This window comes from Vulpes vulpes, chromosome 15 (assembly GCF_048418805.1).
Source record: "Vulpes vulpes isolate BD-2025 chromosome 15, VulVul3, whole genome shotgun sequence".
Classification (NCBI taxonomy): Eukaryota; Metazoa; Chordata; class Mammalia; order Carnivora; family Canidae; genus Vulpes; species Vulpes vulpes.
In genome coordinates this window covers 4,841,957-4,861,564 of record NC_132794.1, presented here as the reverse complement: position 1 = coordinate 4,861,564, position 19,608 = coordinate 4,841,957, and the positions used below count along the sequence as shown (strand labels likewise).

The 19,608-nt window shown below is 38.4% G+C and overlaps 1 protein-coding gene across 3 annotated transcripts in view; it reads right to left on the bottom strand.

Moving 5' to 3' along the window:
• DSCAM (DS cell adhesion molecule) overlaps nt 1-19,608 on the bottom strand; it is a 731,493-nt gene that overhangs the window by 602,411 nt on the left and 109,474 nt on the right. For all 3 annotated transcript variants that reach the window (XR_011997624.1, XR_011997625.1, XM_072740401.1), the window contains exon 2: nt 9,404-9,721. Coding sequence is in view for 1 of the 3 variants with exons in the window: in XM_072740401.1 (XP_072596502.1) it covers nt 9,404-9,721 (318 nt within the window). In the remaining 2 variants the exon portion in view is untranslated. The remainder of the gene's footprint in view (nt 1-9,403; nt 9,722-19,608) is intronic.

Genomic DNA, 19,608 nt, shown 5'->3' with positions numbered 1-19,608 from the left:
TCTTTTGGCTAGTCTAGGTCCCTTGTATTTCTACCTAAATTTTAGAATAAACTCATCAGTTTCTGTTTGTTTGTTTGTTTGTTTGTTTGTTTGTTTTTAAAGGCTGCTGGGGTTTTCATTTAGATTGTGTTGAATCTGTAGACCATTTGAGGGAGAACTAACATCTTAATAATACTGAATCCTCCACATCATGAAAACAATATTTTTTTTCTCCTTTTACTTACCTCTTCTTTAATTTCTCTTAGCAATGCTTTACAATTTTCAATGTAAAGGTTTTTTCACATTTGAGGTCAAATATACACATAAGTATTTATTTTTGATGCTATTTTAAATAGCATTTTAAAAATTATCGACCAGTTGTGTGTGTGTTGATCTTACATACTGCTGTTTTCATAAACGCACTTATTCCAGTAGCTTTTTTTGTAGATTCCATCAGATTTTCTAACATATATATGATTGTCATCTACAAATAAAGATAGGTGAACTTGTTTCTTTGCAATCACAATGCCTTTTACTTCTTGTTCTTGCCATATTGCAGTGGCCACCACCTCCAGTACAATGTTGAAAAGTGGTGAAAGCACACAGCACACATCCTTGTATTCTTCATCTTTAGAGGAAAAGCAATCTTTCATCATTAAGATGTTAGCTATAGTAGGATTCCTATAAGTGCTTTTTATTACCATGAGGAAGTTCACCTCTACTCCCAATTTTCTGAGAATTTTTATAAGTGAATGCTGTATTTTGTCAATGCTTTTGTATTGATTGAAATGATGGCATGAGTTTTTTTTTTTTTTAACTATGTTAATAGGGTAAATTACCTGGATTAATTTTCAAATGTGAAACTAACCTTACATTCTGGAGGTAAGGCTTACATAATCAGGATACACATCCTTTTTCTTTGTTGTTGAATTCACTTTGCTAAAATTTTGTTTAGATTTTTTTACATCTATACTCGTGAGAGATATTTATGCTTTTATTTTCCTCTTGTAATGCCTTTATGCTGTTTTATTAGCAAGGTAGCACTGATCTCATAAAATGATTTCAGAAGTATTTTCTCCTTGTCAGTTTTCTGAAAGAGTTTGTATAGAATTTTTATTATTTCCTCCCTGTGTTTGGTAGAATTCAATAGTAAATCCATTTGAGCTTAGAATATCATTGTAGAAAAATTTTTTATTATAAATTTGAATTCTTTAAAAGATACAGGGCTTTTCACTTTATTTCTTCTTGAAAAAGTTTTGGTATTTTATGTCTTTCAAGGAGTTTCTCATTTCATCTAAGTTGCTGAACTTATTGACATACACCTGTCCTTAATAGTTTATTATAATCTTAATATCTGTAGAATATGTGTTGATATAATCTTTCTCATTCTTGACATTGGTCATTTGTCTGCTTTATTTTCCTTTATAGCTGGGCCAGAAGTTTCTCAACTTGTTGTTTTTTTCCCAGAAAACTAAGTTTTGGTTTCACAAACTTTATATGTTTGATAATTCACTGATTTGGGCTCTGAATTTTATTCTTTCCTTTCTGTCTATATTGGTTTTAATTTGTTTTTATTTCCTAGGTTTAAGATGGAAGCTGAGACCAGTATTTCAGACCATTTTTTTTATTTCTAATCAGGGTTTTTAAAACTATAAATGTCTCCCCAAGCACTGTTTTAGTGCCATCCCCCAAAATTCTTTCTTAGATATTCTGTTTTCATTTTCATTCCATTCAAAATAACTTCTAATTTTCCTTCTGATTTTTCTTTTGCACAGATTATTTAGAAGTGTGTTATTTTGTATCCTAATATTTGGGGATTTCCTGGAGTTGGTGATTGCTATTTTATAAAGCAGGTAAAGAACATATTTTATATAATTAAGGTAAAGAACAGGTAAAGAACATATTTTATATAATTTTATTTTTGAAAAACTCATCCGAGACTCTCTTCATTCATATAATATGGTTTATATTGGTAAATTTCTGTGTGACCTTGAAAATAATGTGTATTGTGCTATTATTGGATTCAGTGTTCTCTATTTAAATGTTGATATTATCAAATATATAATAGTGTTGTTCAAATAGTCTTTATCCTTGTCAATTCTGCCCACTGCTAATGAATAAAGAAGGGTGTTGAAATCTCTAATGATAAATTTTGATTTGTCTGCTTCTCCTTGAAGTTCTAACCATTTTTACTTCACATATTTTGAAGTGCTGTTATTGAGGGCTTAAACATTCGGAATAGTCATATCTTCTGAATTAAATGATTCCTTTATATTATGAAATGAACTTTAGCCCCAGTAATATTCTTTGCTCTGAAATATACTTTGATATTAACGTACTTACTCCAATTTTTAAATACTTTTTGATTAGATTTATTTGATTTGATGAGCATAGTACATATTTTCCCATCCTATTACCTTTACCATATCTGTATCTTTATATTTAAAGTACATTTCTTTTAAGCAGTATTTGAAACTAATCTAGCAATTTCTGTCTTTTAAATCAGATAATTGGAGCATTTATATTTAATGTGAATATTGGTATGGTTAAGTTTAAGTCCATCATCTTGAGTTTTTTATTTCTATTTTTGTCATTTATTCTTTCTCTCCTTTTTCCTATTTTTTATTCTATGTTTAGAATTGAGGATTTTCTTAATGATTCCATTTTTTTCTCTCCTTTATGATAAAGCTTATTAGCTATAACTCTGTTTTGCTATAGTGATTGCTTTACATTTTATAGCATACCTCTGTAACTTATCATAATCTATATTTAGATAATATTATATAAGCTCACATATAAGACAAACCTTATGATATTGAACTTCACATCTTTACTCCAGGCCTTAATGCTATTATTGTCATACACTTTACTTATACATACATTGCAAACCCCACAAAACATTACAATTACTTTTGTTTAAATAGTCAATTGTCTTCTAAAAGATTTTAAATATCAAAAAATTATGATATAATGCAATGTAGAGATTTGATCTGAACCCAGCAAAATACCAATGGCATTTTTCACAGAACTAATGACATTTTTTACACAACCCTAAACTTTTTGTGGAACCACAAAAGACCATGAATCGCCAAAGCAATCTTGAGAAAGACAAAGCCAGAGGTTATCATGCTCCCTGATTTCAAACTATACTACAAAGCTATGGTAATCCAAAAAGTATGGCACTGACACAAAAACAGACACCTAGATCAATGAAAAAAAAAATAAGGAGACCAGAAATAAACTCATTCATATGTGGTCAATTAATCTATGACAAAGAAGGCAAGAATATACAATGGGGGAAAAGACAGTCTCTTTAATAAATGGAGCTGGAAAAACTGGACAGCCACATGCAAAAGAATGAAATTGGACCACTTTCTTACAGCGTATCAACACACTAGTTCAACTAAAAATGAGTTAAAGCCTTAAATGTATGACCTGAAACCATAAAGCTCCTAGAAGAAAGCATAGACAGTACTCCTAGAAAAAAAAAAAAAAACATAGGCAGTAAGCTCTTTGACATTTGTCTTAGCAGTATTTTTTTCTTCCTCATACAAGGAAGAAAAAAACTAAAATAAATAAATGGAACTCCATTGAGGTTTTCACACAAAGAAACCATTAACGAAATGAAAAAGCAACCCACTGAATGCGAGAAGATATTTGCAAATCAAACATCTTAAAAAGGTTAATATTCAAAATATATAAAGAACTCACACAACTCAATATCACAACCATAACAACAAACACAAAAACATAATCTGTTATAGAGTGGGCAAAGGACTGGAACATACATTTTTCCAAAGACATCCAGATGACCAACAGGTACATGAAAGGATCATTAATAACATTGATCATCAGGGAAATGAGGTTTCACCTCACACTGCTCAGATTTCCTATTGTCCAAAAGACAAGAAATAACAAGTGCTGATGAGGATGTAGAGAAAAGGGAGCCCTTGTGCACTGTTGGTGGGAATGTAAAGTGGAAAACAGTATGGAGCTTCCTCAAAAAATTCTAAATAGAACTACCCTAGAATCCAGCACTTCTACTTCTGGGTATTTATCTGAAACAGAAACAAAAACACCAATTCAAAGAGGTACATGCACCCCATGTGTCCTGTGGTGATATTTACAATAGCCAAGATATGGAAATAACCTAAGTGTCCGTAGATAAGTGGATGAAGAATATATGGTGTGTGTGTGTGTGTGTGTGTGTGTGTGTGTGTGTGTAAAACAGAGTATTACTCAGATATAAGAAAATGAAATGTTGCCATTTGTGGATGGACCTGTAGGATGTTATGCTAAGTGAAATAAGTCAAAGAAAGACAGACACTATATGATTTCACTCATATGTAGAATCTAAAAAAAAAAAAAAAAAAAAAAACAGAACAAATGAGCAAAAAAATAAAACAGGAGTAGACTCAGAGATACAGAGGACAAACTGTTGGTTACCAGAGCAGGGAGGAGAACTAGGTGAAGGGGATTCAGAGGTACAAACTTTTAGTCATAAAATAAATATGTTATGGGGAAGTACATTACATCATATAGCATAGGGAATTAGGCAATAATGTTATAATAACGCTTTATGGTGACAGATGGTAACTACACTTACCAGGAGGATAATTTTTTTAATATATAAAAATATTAAATCAGTATGATGCACACCTGAAAGTAATAGAATATTGTACATCAGTTCACTTTTAGAAAAATCTAATTTACCCACGTTGGTTACTTTTTCACTGTTCTTTTTTTTTTTAAACAACACACATTTATTATCTCATAATTTCTGTGGATCAGGAATCTTTTTTCTTTTAAGATTTTATTTATTTATTCATGAGAGAAACAGAGAGAGAGAGGCAAAGACACAGGCAGAGGGAGAAGCAGGCTCCATGCAGGAAGCCTGACATGGGACTTGATCCCGGGTCTCCAGGATCATACCCTGGGCTGAAGGCGGTGCTAAACCCTGAGCCACCTGGGCTGCCCCTATTTTCACTGTTCTTTCCTCTAAGTAGATCTAAGTAGATCTGAGATCCCACTGTCATTTGTCTTCTGACTGGAGGATTTCCTTTAAGATTTCTACTGGTGCAGGTCAGCTGCTGATAAATTCTTTCAGCTTTTGTGTGCCCAATAAAAAGTCTTTATTTTGAAATAAAACTATTCTACTAGATATAGATCTAGATTTCTAGATTTACAAACTATATTTCCTTTCAATACTTTTTTTTAAAAACATTTTATTTATTTACTCATGAGAGACAGAGAGAGAGAAGGAGAGTCACAGGCAGAGGGAGAAGCAGGCTCCCTGAGGGGAGCCCGATGCGGGACTTGATCCCAGGACCCCGGGATCATGCCCTGAGCCAAAAGCAGATGCTCAACCACTGAACCACCCAGGCACCCTCCTTCCAGTACTTTAAAGATACTGCTTCTCTGTTCTTTTACGTTGATTCTGAAGGGTAATCTGTTGTCATCCTTGTTTTTGTTCCACTAACGTATTTTCCCTCCTGGTTGTTTTTAACATTTTATCTTTAGACTGGTCCTGAGAAATCTGATTATCATACACTTTGGTGTATTTTTCTTCTGATATCTTGTACTTGGGGTTTGTAGAGCTCCTTGGATCTGTAAGTTTATAGTTTCCATCAAATGTGAAAGAATTTGACCAGTATTTCAACTATGTATTTGTTTTGCTCATTTCTCTCACCATCCATTCCTTTAGGGGACTCTATTTGTGTATCAAACTATGTGAAATATTTTTTTTCCAATTTTCTTTGGGATAGATTTTATTTTTTAGGGTGGTTTTAGGTTTACAGAAAATTTTCAAAGTACAGAAAATACAGTGTTCCCATACACTGCCTTTACCCACCCAGGCCAGTCTCTCTAGTCTCTCTCATTATTAGCAGGTTGCATTAATGTTATACTTTTGTTACATTCATGAACCAGTATTAATAATAATAATAATAATGTTATTATTAAGTAAAGCCCATAGTTTACATGAAGCTTCCTTCTGTGCTGTGCAGCTCTATGAAGAATGTCCTGGATCCACCACTAAGGTATCATCCAGAAGTTTCCTTGCTTAAAAATGTCCTGTGATCTACTTACTCATCCCTCTTCTCCTGCCTGGCAGCCCCTGGAAATCACTGATCTTTTCACTGTCTTTATAGTTTTGCCCTTCCCAGAACGTCATATACTTGGAACCATATATTTCATAGCCTTTTCAGATTGACTTCTTTCACTTAGTAATATGCATCTATGGTCCTTCTATCTTTTTCATGGCTGCATGGCTTGTTTCTTTACCTTGCTAAGTGATGCTCCATTGTATGGATTTGCCATAGTTTGTTTATTGTTAAAGAAAAAATTATTCTGATGCTTGTTAAAATGTGACAGAGGACTTTAAGGCTATTGCAGTAGGACTCATGACTACTCCAATAAGGGAGAGAGATTTTTCTCACCTCCAAATAGAGCAAGGACAAGTGGGGATTTCCAGCCAAATGGCAGAGGCAGTGAGGGGATCAGTTCATAGATTACTCAGAGGAGACCTAAAAGCTAAAGGCAAGACTGACTCACACATCAAAGTAAGATAAGGAGCTTGATCAGATATCAGAGTAGCTGGATGTCAAAGGGAGGGGATGACTGAGAAGGAGTCTTCCTAAAACTAGGCTGGGGGAGGACAGAGGCTCAAGGTCAAAGACTAGTCAAGAAGAGGGCTCACATGCAGCTTGACTCCAGCTTAGGCGAGGAGAGTGTCTTTGTTATTACCCACTCGCATACTGAAGGACTTCTTTGTTGCTTCCAAGTGTCGGCAATTATGCATAAAGCTGCTATAAAAAATCTTGTGTAGGTTTTGTGTCATCCATCTGGAAACTCAAGGCAGTGCACGGGGGTACTCAAAGGGCTCACCTGCTTCTTACAGCTTCCCAAGGATCACTTTCCTCTATTGCCCGGTGGCCAGTCTTGAGAACTGTGGCTCTCTCGGTCTTGTCTGCATGTTATTATTTCAGAGAAAAGGGTAAATTTGACCCCTGCCATTCTATCCTGGCCAGGAGCAGAAGTCCCAGTCAGATTCTATTAATCACAGTAAATGAAAGAGGAAACAATCACTAGATTTTTTTTTTTTATTTGCCAAGGTCATACTGCTTATTACTATTTGCTAGGGGCCAGGGACGGTACTGCTTCAAGTGGTCTGTCTGCATTCCAGTCCTTGCAACAAAAAGTGGAAGAAGGTATTTGAGTGCTGATGTGTGTGTGCATGCAAGGTGACCTAGCTTTGCGAATTCCTAAGACGTGACAGATGAAAAATCCCACTTTTGCAGACACCCAGGCCTGAGTCAAAGTCGCTGAAAACTGTGAAGAATGAAAATGTCCTGTCCTGCCAAAGGACAGCTTCTGAGGCCATTTCCCCTAATGGGTTATTCCAGGAAAACCCCAACACCGATCGAGAGGGACAAGGAGACACTTAGGCACACCTGATGTGTAGGTGCCACCCTGTGAGCCAGTTGTCACTCTGCTCAGATCTTGCACTACAGCCGGCACTGGGTATCGTAGACAGGACACCCCCCACACACACACGCACACCTGCCCTTCTGCACAGCCATCCAGTTCTATAGTAGCATCTACATAAAAATGGTGAAGCCAGATTTTCAGGCATCCAATAAAAAACTCTAAAAGATTGTTGCAGTCATAAACATCTCCACGACAAGAAGTCCAATTAAATGCGAAAAAGAGATTCCATGCAGGCAAACGTGAGTGTCCGTCTTGTAAGCTCACGCTGATGCAGCAATCACGTGTTTGTTGGACAGGCACTCAGGAGGCCCCGGGTGTCGGGAATGCCAGCACCAGGCCAGGAACGCACTTAGGCGGGAGTGGAGGGGGCACGGCCGCCAGACCAGGTGATGCCATTTCCACCCCCCTAAAAACACATTCAGCGGCGCGCAAAAGTAATCAATTCCAGGACAGGTTTCAAAAATGGCAGGTAAAACAGGAGGAAGCATTTAATTCCTTGATCTGACAGGAAACCCAGGAAAGAGAGAGCGGATTCACACGTACAAGCAGAGCTGTCTGAAGTTCCAGGTTTTTCGATAAGTGGCACTTTGTAGATTACAAATATGTTTCTATAACGCATCATTAACATCTTCCGCCTGCCAAGTAAAAGGCGCTCGCTCTCTCCTCCTGTTTGTCAGGTGTAGAGGTCTCTGTGCAAATTTCATTTGCTTTATTTTAATTATTTGGGGTACCGACTCTTCATATCTCTTGATTAAAGGCAATCTTTTTCTTGCTCTCCTAAGCGTGCTTCTTGCTCAGGTGCTGGAATTCACGAGCATGTCACGGAGATCAAAATACAGTCGGGAAGACGACTAGCTAGCAGAAGGAACCGTAGTCTAATGTTTGATTGCTTACATCAAAGAGATCATATGCAGGAATTCAGAAACATTTCATAATTTGCTCATGCGGTGCAGTCTTCCAGCAGCACCTCCTTGCTTGCTGTGGAAATTATTACAAAGCTCCCCCAGCTACCTGGTGCGTAAGACAACAATCAAAGTCACCTTCTCTTTGCCCCGACATTACATCGTGTCGGTGTGCCGTAGTGTTTGTGAGGCGAAGTGTAAAAAAACGTTAAAACACTGCTTGCTAACTAGAGTCTCGCTGTGGGTCTGTTTCTGGGGGCCTCTGTTAAATCTATAACGTGACACGATATGTTCTGTTATGTACACCTTTTCCATGTCTGTGAATCTCAGACCGTATTCCCAGGTTGACATATAAGAATGTCATTTTTTAAGGTATATATTGTTAAAAGGGACACAACCAACTCAGGATTTATTCACCGGCAACATCCTGGCAACATGTGACCCAGTCAAAAAAGAAAAGAAAACAAAACAAAACAAAAACATGGAAAAGGATCTGTTTTTTGCTTTTTGTTTTTTGGGTTTTTTTTTTTTTTTAATTTCACAGGGAATACAAGGATATTTGGTTCTGTTGCAGTTATAGGACAGGTTTTACTGGACTCACAACTGTGTGTCCTCCCTCCGTCCTCCCCACTCCCCGACTGCCCGCCTCTAGGCCTCTAGGCCCTGGTATGGGGAGGGCAGATGGGGAGTCGAAGCTGGACGCAGACACACTGGGTTTGAGACCCTGAGAGTCTGAGTCAGAGCATCCATCAGCCAAAGTACAACACAATTTGGGTTACACTTTACACCTGCCCCACTGCCATCACGAATTTCACGTCTTAGTTCCAGGGACACAGAGCATTTGGAAACTCAGTCAAAGGATGCTTGAACATATTAAAGAAGTCACGGGCAGTGTCAGAATGAACAGAGGGCAGAGTTTCACTTTAGGTTTTCTCAGCTGATGGCACCTTACTGTTCGTCACACACACACACCGCACCGCCACCGCCACCACCTCCCCAAGCACAGAAGGAAAACACAGAGGAACCGTACTCACCAGCCTTGATGTGGACATCCTGACTTCTAATTTTCCCTGAAGGATTTTCAGCTGTGCAATAATAAGTATTATCATGGATTAAGGTACTAAAGCTTGAAGGAGGGAAGGGAAAAATTTGGAGAGTGCCGTTGGGGTGGACGTGGCGGATCCCGGGGACATCGTAGATCTCCTCGCCCGTCGCTAGGTACCATCTGAGAGACACAGGAGGGACGCCTGCAGCGGGACAGGGCACCAGGGTCCCCGTGGTGCTCGCGAACACTACCTCTTGCAGAGATGCATTGACAAAGTAGAGGCTGGAGTGAAGGTCCTCACTGAAAACTACAAAAAAACAACACAAGAATCGGTCAGTCGGGCGCATGTTCCGAACTTGGCCTTCAAGTCAGCCTGGCCTCAGGGGGTTGTTCTGGGAAACAATCGCCAGGCTTGGCTAAAATGAAACAATTCAAAATGGGCAGAGGGGCTGGTACTGAAGAGCTACTGTCCTCACTCCATACCTTGTACATAAGCTGATAGGTTATCCTGGATTGGAACCTTTTTTTTAAATATTTTCATTTATTTATTCACAAGTGACACAGAGAGGCAGACACACGGGCAGAGGGAGAAGGAGGCTCTCTGTTGGGAGCCCAATGTGGGACTCGATCCCAGGACCCCGGGATCATGACCTGAGCCAAAGGCAGATGCTCAACCTCTGAGCCACCCAGGAGCCCCTGGATTGTTGACTTTTAATAGGTCATTTACCAGCCCGATCCTGACACCCTGCTCGGCCTCCACAGTACTGTCTGGCTGCTACTGGGATTCATGCTATGGATTTTGTATTCACTATTGCTGGTCTCTACCTCTAGAACATGAGCCCCATGAGAACGATGTCACCATTTGTTCATGCTCTTCCCCAGAGGGCACAGCCTAACACCCAACAGGTGCTGGATGAACAGAAGCTAAAAGGATGAATGATGAGGTCCAATCTCTCCGACCAGATTGCTCTGGTTGGGAGGTACGTGGAGAGATACTCTTGAATGAAATCAGTCACACTTCTTTAAAAATTAAAATCTATATTTACAGGTAAAACATTTTAAAAAGCACAATTGGTTTCCTAAAAATAGCGTCCAATCAACGATGCCCTTTTCTTTTTTATTGAAAAGGTGCAGCAATAATATAAAGAACTTTGACCGAAGCATCAGTCAATTCCACCAGCCGGTGACAATTTCTATTTTGATTTTCATATTTCCTCTTCAGGTCCATCGGCCTACATGGTGTGCCTACATGATTACTCTGCGTAATAATGTGTATACATAAAATAATGCACTTGTGGTAGGCTACGCTTCATTCTCTTACTGTTATTTCATATACAAAAATTCCATACTTCTTATACAGTCCTTACAAGTAAATAGTGGATGTACATTTTATCTAATAGGATTTTCTAAACTATCTTCCTGGTCTTAGTTATTTAAATTGTTTCTGTGTTCATTGCTACAAACAAAATGTCTACACATATTTGGCTTTTTAATTCATTTACTACGGCTTATGTTGCACTCGGGAGCAAACAGTCACACAGTGTCATTTACGTGAACAGAGGAAACAACTCCTAGAATTCAAAAATTAACGGGAAGATTTTAAAATGCCACAAAGACCCACTTCTCAGATGTTTGTGCTTATATATGACTTCCCAGAAACAATTGCACACCTCGGCACATATTCACAAGAGAGAAAAGAAGCCCTTGATTCTTGGAATTAATCTCACTGAGCAGAGGTGCGAATATGAGTTATGGAGCACCTGTACTGTACTGTATCAGACGGTGTTACGATACTCAAGGCGTAATTCTAGTCTTGTGAATAGCATCTGTGCCAGATGAGTGTAGCCTCCACTCTGCAGAAGAAGATGTGGAGATTCAGAAGGGTTGTCGCTTGACCAAGGATTCGGGGCTAGGAGGTCACAGACGCAGGATTCAGTCTTTCTGATGAAGATTTAATCTCATTATACGGCTGGATTTACTCTATAAAGCCAACTAATTCCCAGGGAAGCTGTGTCTATGAGACTCAGCATCCCCTGAACATCTCACCTGAACATCCACCCACTTCCCCTTCCTCTCTCTCCCGGGCAGGGCCCACCAGCTTGCCCACTGGGCCCAGTGCTATCTCTGAACAGACAAACAGAGGGAATGCCATGTATCAAAAGATGGCAGGGGGAAAAATCCACTTTGTAAAAGCGATAGATTTACTCAAAAAGAAGACAGCCAGGGGTGTTCATCAAGTAGTAACTGTTTGATGGCTTTCTCTCCCAACCATAACTAAAGACTTTAGCAATGCTCCATAAATCAGAATATGAAAATTATTGCCAACTAAGAAATTGGCTCAGATCGGAAGCACAGTTAATAGTTAAACATTACAGCTTTCAACTCAAATAAAAATGCTGATAGTGGCACTGTGATTTTACATTTGAGCTTTCTAGGAAACTGACATCACCCCAAACACATTGTTAGGAGTGAGGTAACTGTCACTCTTCTAGCTAATTAATTCCACCCAGATTCCTTTTTGTTCCCTCCCCACATGACTCTTCTGTCAACTGGATTTGGATAATTTGAACTAAATAAAATTTAGTCATATCTGAATTCATTCTCGTGTCTCATAAAAGTAGCCTTGTTAAGAATAGCAGGTCTTTGAAAACGTGAACGTATGTAAGAAATATTTCATACATAAATGCGAAATTATTTAAATGACTGTGAGAAAAATGCAAAATAAATGTTTAATCCTAGCAGTTAAGGAGATAAGTGACCCACAGGGGATTACTGTCACTTCTCCTTACATTTTTTAAAGGTATTTTGCATTAGTCTCTCTATTTCACACCACCGGGTTTAATAATGTAACATAAACTCATTCTCTAAGATACACATCATATGGCCACAGGCAAGAGAAAACCCAAACTACATTCCAGCAGCTTCTGTTTCTTCCATCTAAGGGGCCATCCATCTGCTTAAATAATAGTACTTCATTTTATGGCATGCTGCATGCACTTTGAATACAGCAACATTTGCTCCCTCCAGTAAGGGCATGGGCAATCTCGCTGTGAATTACGTGTGTGTGAAATTTCCCTGAAACTAACTGCAGTTTAATAACAGAAAGCTAAACAAAACATTTGGCATAATCTTGCTGCAAAATTAAGGCATATAAAATCCTGGGGTACGGACACTAAGGACGCTGAAGGAAGGGGCTTTGGAGGATTGTTCTTTCATCTACAGATTTCTTCAAACTTTATATCGTTATAACAGATGGTATAAGCAGGGCTCCAGTGACAACATAAAGAAGAATGTTACGCTAAAAAGAAAAATAAGTCTACATTGCTTTCCTTAAAACCCAGATCTGGCGAGGTGAAGACACATGAAAGAAATGTTATAGGAAGCAATGACACAAATGCTCCTGCTTGCAGTGGTATTTATGGAGCACCTGTCCTGTTCCAGGCTTCATGCAAGGGCCCAGGAATGCAAATTCACGTGAGTCAGGGTACAGATCGCAAGGAATTGTTTGGTCTAGAGGGGGCCCTGGTCAGTAAAGAGGTTGGTGCTAATTCTTCGCTGAGTACTGTGGAGGAATTATTCACAAAATGATACAGGAGCAGAAATGAGAGCTACTACCCCAAACTGGAGAAGATGAGGCAAACTGTCCAGAAGAAAAGAGGAAAGTAGATTTTAGGCAGAGGACGTAAAAATGTTAGGACACTGAGTCATCCCAGATGGGAGAGAAGTGAGAAGATATAGGATAACAGGAACTTCAGGGCTGAACCAACAGTGATGTAGAATTTGGGAGAGAGAGCCTGGGGGTCTTTATATTCACTTATGCTGTACATATGTGCTCATCACCTGCTAACAACCTGGTGCTATGCTAAGGCCTGGGGACACCCTACCAACCAAAGCTCGGAGGCTGATCTCAGGAAGCTTCCATTTCAGATGCTTATTATAAAGTCTGGGTCATAAGTGGTATCCAATCTCATGCTAAAAAGCATGTGCTTACTTCTGTGGGCAACAGGAAGTCCCATCTGAGGGTATATAGCCAAGAGAAATGAATACACCTGTCCATGCAAAGACCTGTCCTCAAGTGTTAAAAGGAGCATCATTTCCAATAGCCAAACGTAGGAACAATTGCAGCGTCCGTCAACTGAAGAACAGATAAATAATAGCTGGTGTGTCCATCCAGTGGAATTGTATTCAGCAGCGATGAGAAAGGAAATACTGACGCATGCGACAGGTGTGGATGATCCTTGATAATATCACGCTAAATGAAAAAGCCAATCACAAAAGGCCACACACTGTATGAGGACATTCCCATGAAACATTCAGAAAAGACAACTCTACAGGGATGGAGAGGAGTGGTTTCCTTAGAGCTGTGGGTAAGGGCAAGAGGGGGAGAGCATGGTAGCTAAGGGATGCAGAGTTCCTTTGTGAGGTGATGAAAATGGTCTAAACTTGACCTCAGTGAAAGTCGCACATACCTGTAAACTTATGAAAAATTACTGAATTGTACACATGGATTTTATTCTCTGTAACTGATACCTCGATATAGCTGTCTAAAAAAAAATCATAGAGAATCTGAAAGTTCTGAGGCAGAACAAGCACTTTCCCTAATTGTAGTTTTAGAAAGTAAAAACTCAGTTTATAAGGAGTGGACACTAGAGGCAGGAAGTCCGATTAGGCTGCTGTGGGGGCAGCCAAGACCTGCCTACTCATTGGTGGGATCAAGAGAGAGGGAATTCTAAACTATATGAACACATCTGATGTGAACCTGCCAGAATTTGTGGGCAGGGCCTTGGGGGGAATGAGTGGGAGGAAGAAGAAAAAGTCATTATGGTCAAATTCAATAGTTTGCACACCTGGCCACATCATTGCACTGTGAACAAAAATAGACAACATATAAGGCAGAGCTAGTTGGGTAGAGAAAACAATGACATCAGACTCATTCAGGTTAGGGGGACACTGCCTTTGGACCACTCACTAGTGAGGTGGGTATAGGGGTCTAAGATCCCAGAGAGAGATGCCACAATCAGAGAAACTGAGCCCACCATTGGGTGAGGTGTACCAAGGAGAGTGTAAAGAACCAGAAGACACAAAAGTAAGAAATGAGGTAGGGTGGGGGAGCTGGGTGAAATAGGTGAAGTGGATTAAGAGTATACTTATCTTTTTTTTTAAAGATTTTATTTATTTCTTCATGAGAGACAGAGAGAGAGGCAGAGACACAGGCAGAGGGAGAAGCAGGCTCCCTGTGGGGAGCTTGACATGGGACCTGATCCCAGAACCCCGGGATCATGACCTGAGCCAAAGGCAGATGCTCAACCACTGAGCCACTCAGGCGTCCCGTGGAGTACACTTATCTCAATGAGAACTAACATATTGTGATATCACTACATTGCACATCTGAAATTAGTATAATACTGTACATTGACTGTGCTGGAGTTAAAAAAACAGAGATGGATCCTCAGGGATACTTAATATATAAAAGGTGAGCAAAGGCTATCTGACCTAGGACTGGCATACAAAATCCATAACTAACTCCTACAAATCAATAAGAAAAAGAGAATCTGATAAAAAATGTACAAAAGACTTAGTCACTTCACAAAAGCCATTTTACAAATAGCCACTACCCAAATGAAAAACTACTGAATGTAACTAGTTATCAGAAAAGTAAAATTAAAAGCATGAAGAGGGGCACCTGGGTGGCTCAGTGAAGCATCTACCTTCAGCTCATGTCGTGATCCCAGGGTCCTGGGGTCAAGCCCCATGTCGGGCTCCCTGCTCAATGGGGAGTCTACTTCTCCCTCTCCCTCTGCCTCTGCCTCCCCCCACCCAGTTTGTGCTCATGCTCTCTTGCAAATAGATAAAATATTCTTTATTAAAAAAAGCATAAGGAATTACCACTATACTGCCTTCTGAATGATTAAAGTTGAAATGATAGGATATACTAACTGTCAAGAATAAGGAGCAAAAGGAATCGCAGATGCTGCAGGTGAGAGTATAATCTGATAAAATCAGTGTGTAAAAAAAAAAAATCAGTGTGTAAAACTGCTCACTGATATCTACTAAAGCAGAACATATGCATATCCTATGACTCAACAATTCACCTGCAAGGTATTTATCCAACCGAAATGTATGCATACGCTCACCAAAAAAAAAAAAAAAAAAGTATATATATATATATATATATATATATATATATATATATAGGAATATTCATATATATATATACAGGAATATTCCTATATAGGAATATTCATAGCAGTGCTATTTGTAAAAGCCCCAAACTGGAAATAACTCAAATATCCATCAATAGTGAATAGTATGATGCATTTGTACACTGAATTACTATATAACAGTAGGAATAAATAATCTATAATTACAAAAAATATAAATCTCACAGCTATAATGTTGAACCAAAGCAAATAGACACAAGAGTAAATAATGTATTATTCCATTTATACCAAGCATAAAAACGGAAAACACTAAACTTTGATGTTAAGAATCACAGGTTGGTCTGGGTATAGAGAATAAAAAGACATAGGGGCATCCAGGCTTCTGGCTGTGTTCATTTCCTGGATCTGGGCACTGGGTACACTGATGTGCTAAACTAATGAAAATTTCACTGAGCTATTCACTATGATACGTACACTTTCATGTATATATTCTATACTTAAGTTAAATATTTTAAAGAAATTGAAAAATAAAAATCCATCATGATGATTAAGAAGAAATTATGAAATTGGGAGCCCAAATCCCAGAGAGTGATACCTTAGAAAGAAAAGGATAGCATTTTGGGAAGTCAACCCATGGTTTCCAACAGTGTCAACTGCTTCAGAGTGATCAGAAGACATGAGAACCAAAACAGAGCATTCGATTTGCAAATTGGGTATATTCATTTTGAATGGAAATTCCATTTAGGACTAAAATACTTGTATTGATTTTATAGGAATATGTGAGCGGATGTGCTTAGTAAAATGAACTACTTCTGTAAAGGTCTTACAAAATGAAAAGGGATATAACTTAGCCTTAGGTAAACATTATCTAGAAAGCAGAACCCTTCACTGGTTCAGACTCCAAAATGTTTTTATGTTTGAATAACTGCTTGAAATTTAGTGTCATTTTGATCAGATGATCTGGAAGCAGATAAAGGAATGGTCTCATAATGACTTGGAAAGCATTCCAAACTTCTATAAAATAATTCCACAGCAAGCTATAAAAGTATTCTCATATGTTATGCATTTAACTCTAATATATTTCAATTATTCTATCTATTCCCCAGCACTAAAGCAATGGTGCAACTGTTCTCCTGAATAAGAAGTGGATAAAACTTCACAATGGCATAAAACACTGAAATATGAAATTCCATTTCTGCCCACAATAAAATAAAACAAACAAAAAGCCAGAAACTGGATTTACCCTCCAACAAGTAAACATTTCAGGGAATATGGAACTGTAAACCATTAAAAAGAGGAGACAAATGTACTGGGCCCTACAAGTTCCCAGCTTACTGCCTGGAGAGAGTTCCCAAATCCTTTCAAAAAGAGGAAACCTAAGTAGATGTTGGTGGAATTTCTGAGCTGAGGAGATCAAATGTGAGGTGTGGGGAAGCCAAGACCGCTAAATTTATAGCCAGAGAGAAGGAAGTTGCATAGATGGGGAATTCCGGAGACCCAAAGAAGGTTCCCTTCAATGAGTCTTTAGCTATTTGCATGTATGTGAGGAAATTATGGATAAGGAACACCAGAAAGAAACAAGTGGAAAATCCCTGCAGCTCATGTGGAGGAGAAACAGGTTCATATTCTAGCTGGCCAGAGTGGAAAGAACTAATACATGGAGTATCAGATAGAGAACTCAGAAGTGTATCAGCACAACACTGAATGTATCTCAGAAGGAATTAAATTGATTCCAAGTAACTTCACTGCCAGAAAACATATTTCAATACTAGTTCATGGAAAGGAACAAAATCTGGTAATCAATAATGTAACATTTTCAATGTCTGGTATTCAATTAAAAAAGTGGACCCAAGCAGGAAAATATGATCTATTATCAAGAATAGATTCATTCAATAGAAACAGACACAAAAAAGAGAAATGATACAACTAGCAGTCACGGACATGGACTACAAAGTAGCTGTTATAAATAATCTCCCAATACCTCCAAAATAGCAGAGAAAAGCAGAGGCATACTGATGAAAGAAATGGAGACCATACAAATAGCTAAGATAGAATTCCTTGAGATTAAAAATACAATATATGAAATGAAAACATGCAAATGAAATTAACAGCAGATTAGATCTTGCAGAAGAAAATGTCAGTGAATGAAGATGGAACAGTTGAAACTATACAAATCAAAAAGCAAAGAAAAAAGGTCTAAAGACAACAAACAAACAAAAAAATAGTGAGGGGTGCCTGGGTGGCTCAGTCAGTTAAGCATCTGACTTGGGATTTTGGCTCAAGTCCTGATCTCAGTGACATGGGAGTGATCCCCACATTGGGCTCCATGCTCAGCGGGGAGTCTGCTTGAGATTCTCTCTCCCTTTTCCCCTTCCCCCCCAACTCATACACATGTGCAAACTCTCTTGCTTCCTCTCTCTTAAAAAAAAATTTAGTCCTTCTCCGATTGACTTATTTCACTCAGCATAATACCCTCCAGTTCCATCCACGTTGAAGCAAATGGTGGGTATTTGTCGTTTCTAATCGCTGAGTAATATTCCATTGTATACATAAACCACATCTTCTTTATCCATTCATCTTTCGATGGACACCGAGGCTCCTTCCACAGTTTGGCTATTGTGGCCATTGCTGATAGAAACATCGGGGTGCAGGTGTCCCGACGTTTCGTTGCATCTGAATCTTTGGGGTATATAAAGGAAGGGAGAAGAAATGTTGGGAAATATCAGGAAGGGAGACAGAACATAAAGACTCCAAACTCGGGGAAACGAACTAGGGGTGGTGGAAGGGGGGAGGAGGGCGGGTGTTGGAGGGGAATGGGTGACGGGCACTGAGGTGGACACTTGACGGGATGAGCACTGGGTGTTTTTCTGTATGTTGGTAAATTGAACACCAATAAAAATTAATTTAAAAAAAAAATAAAAAAAAAATAAAAAAAAATTTAGTGAGATGAGGGGCTAACTCACATGGCCCAATATATGTAAAATTGGAGTTCCAGAAGGGAAAAGTAATATAAAAAAATTTTAACATCCAACATTTTCAACATTTAATGAGTACTGGAACTCCAAGTATCCCATAAATTCAATGAACACCAAACAGAAGAAACATGAAAAAAAATCACACCATGAAACATCATCATTATATTTCTGAAGGCCAATGATGAAGAGAAAAATCTTAAAGGCAGCCAGATAGTTAAGTAAAATACACACTATAGACAGAGAAATAAAATAAGAATGATGGCTGACTTCTCAGAAACAATGCAAACCAGAAGACAGTGGAGGAAAAAAAAATTAAAACATTATTTAAAAAGAATAGAGAAAAAAAAACCCTGCCAATCTAAAAATCTATACACAGCTTAAAATACTTTCATAAATGAAGGTGAAATAATAATGACTTTTCAGGGACACCTGGGTGGCTCAGTGGTTAAGCGTCTGCCTTCAGCTCAGGGTGTGATCCCAGAATCCAGGATTGAGTCCCGCATTGGGCTCCCTGCGAGGAGTCTTCTTCTCCCTCTGCCTGTGTCTCTGCCTCTCTCTCTCTCTCTGTCTGTCTCTCATGAATAAATAAGTAAATCTTTAAAAAAAAATAATGACTTTTCACATATCCATAAGCTAAGAGAACTCAGGGACAGTAGGTCACAAATATAAGAAATGTTAAAGGAAGTCTTCGGGGTAGAAGGAAAATACCAGATAAATATTATGATCTCCCGAAAGAAATGAAGTGTGCCAAAAGATGATATGTATGTAACTAAATATTTAAGAAATGTATTTCCTCACTTAAAAACCTCATCAAAAGAACAATTTACTGCTTACAGCAAAAATGATAGTAATGTATTAGGAGTTTACAACATATATGGAGATAAAATGAATGACAGTATTAGGATAAAGGCAAGTGGGAGGAGGGAAATGACAATCTACTGCTATAAGTTTCTCCCACTACACATTAAATGCTATAATATCACTTGGAAGTAAGCCATGTTAATTTAAAGATATATATCATAAACTCTAAAGCAACCACTTAAAAAAGAAACAAAAAA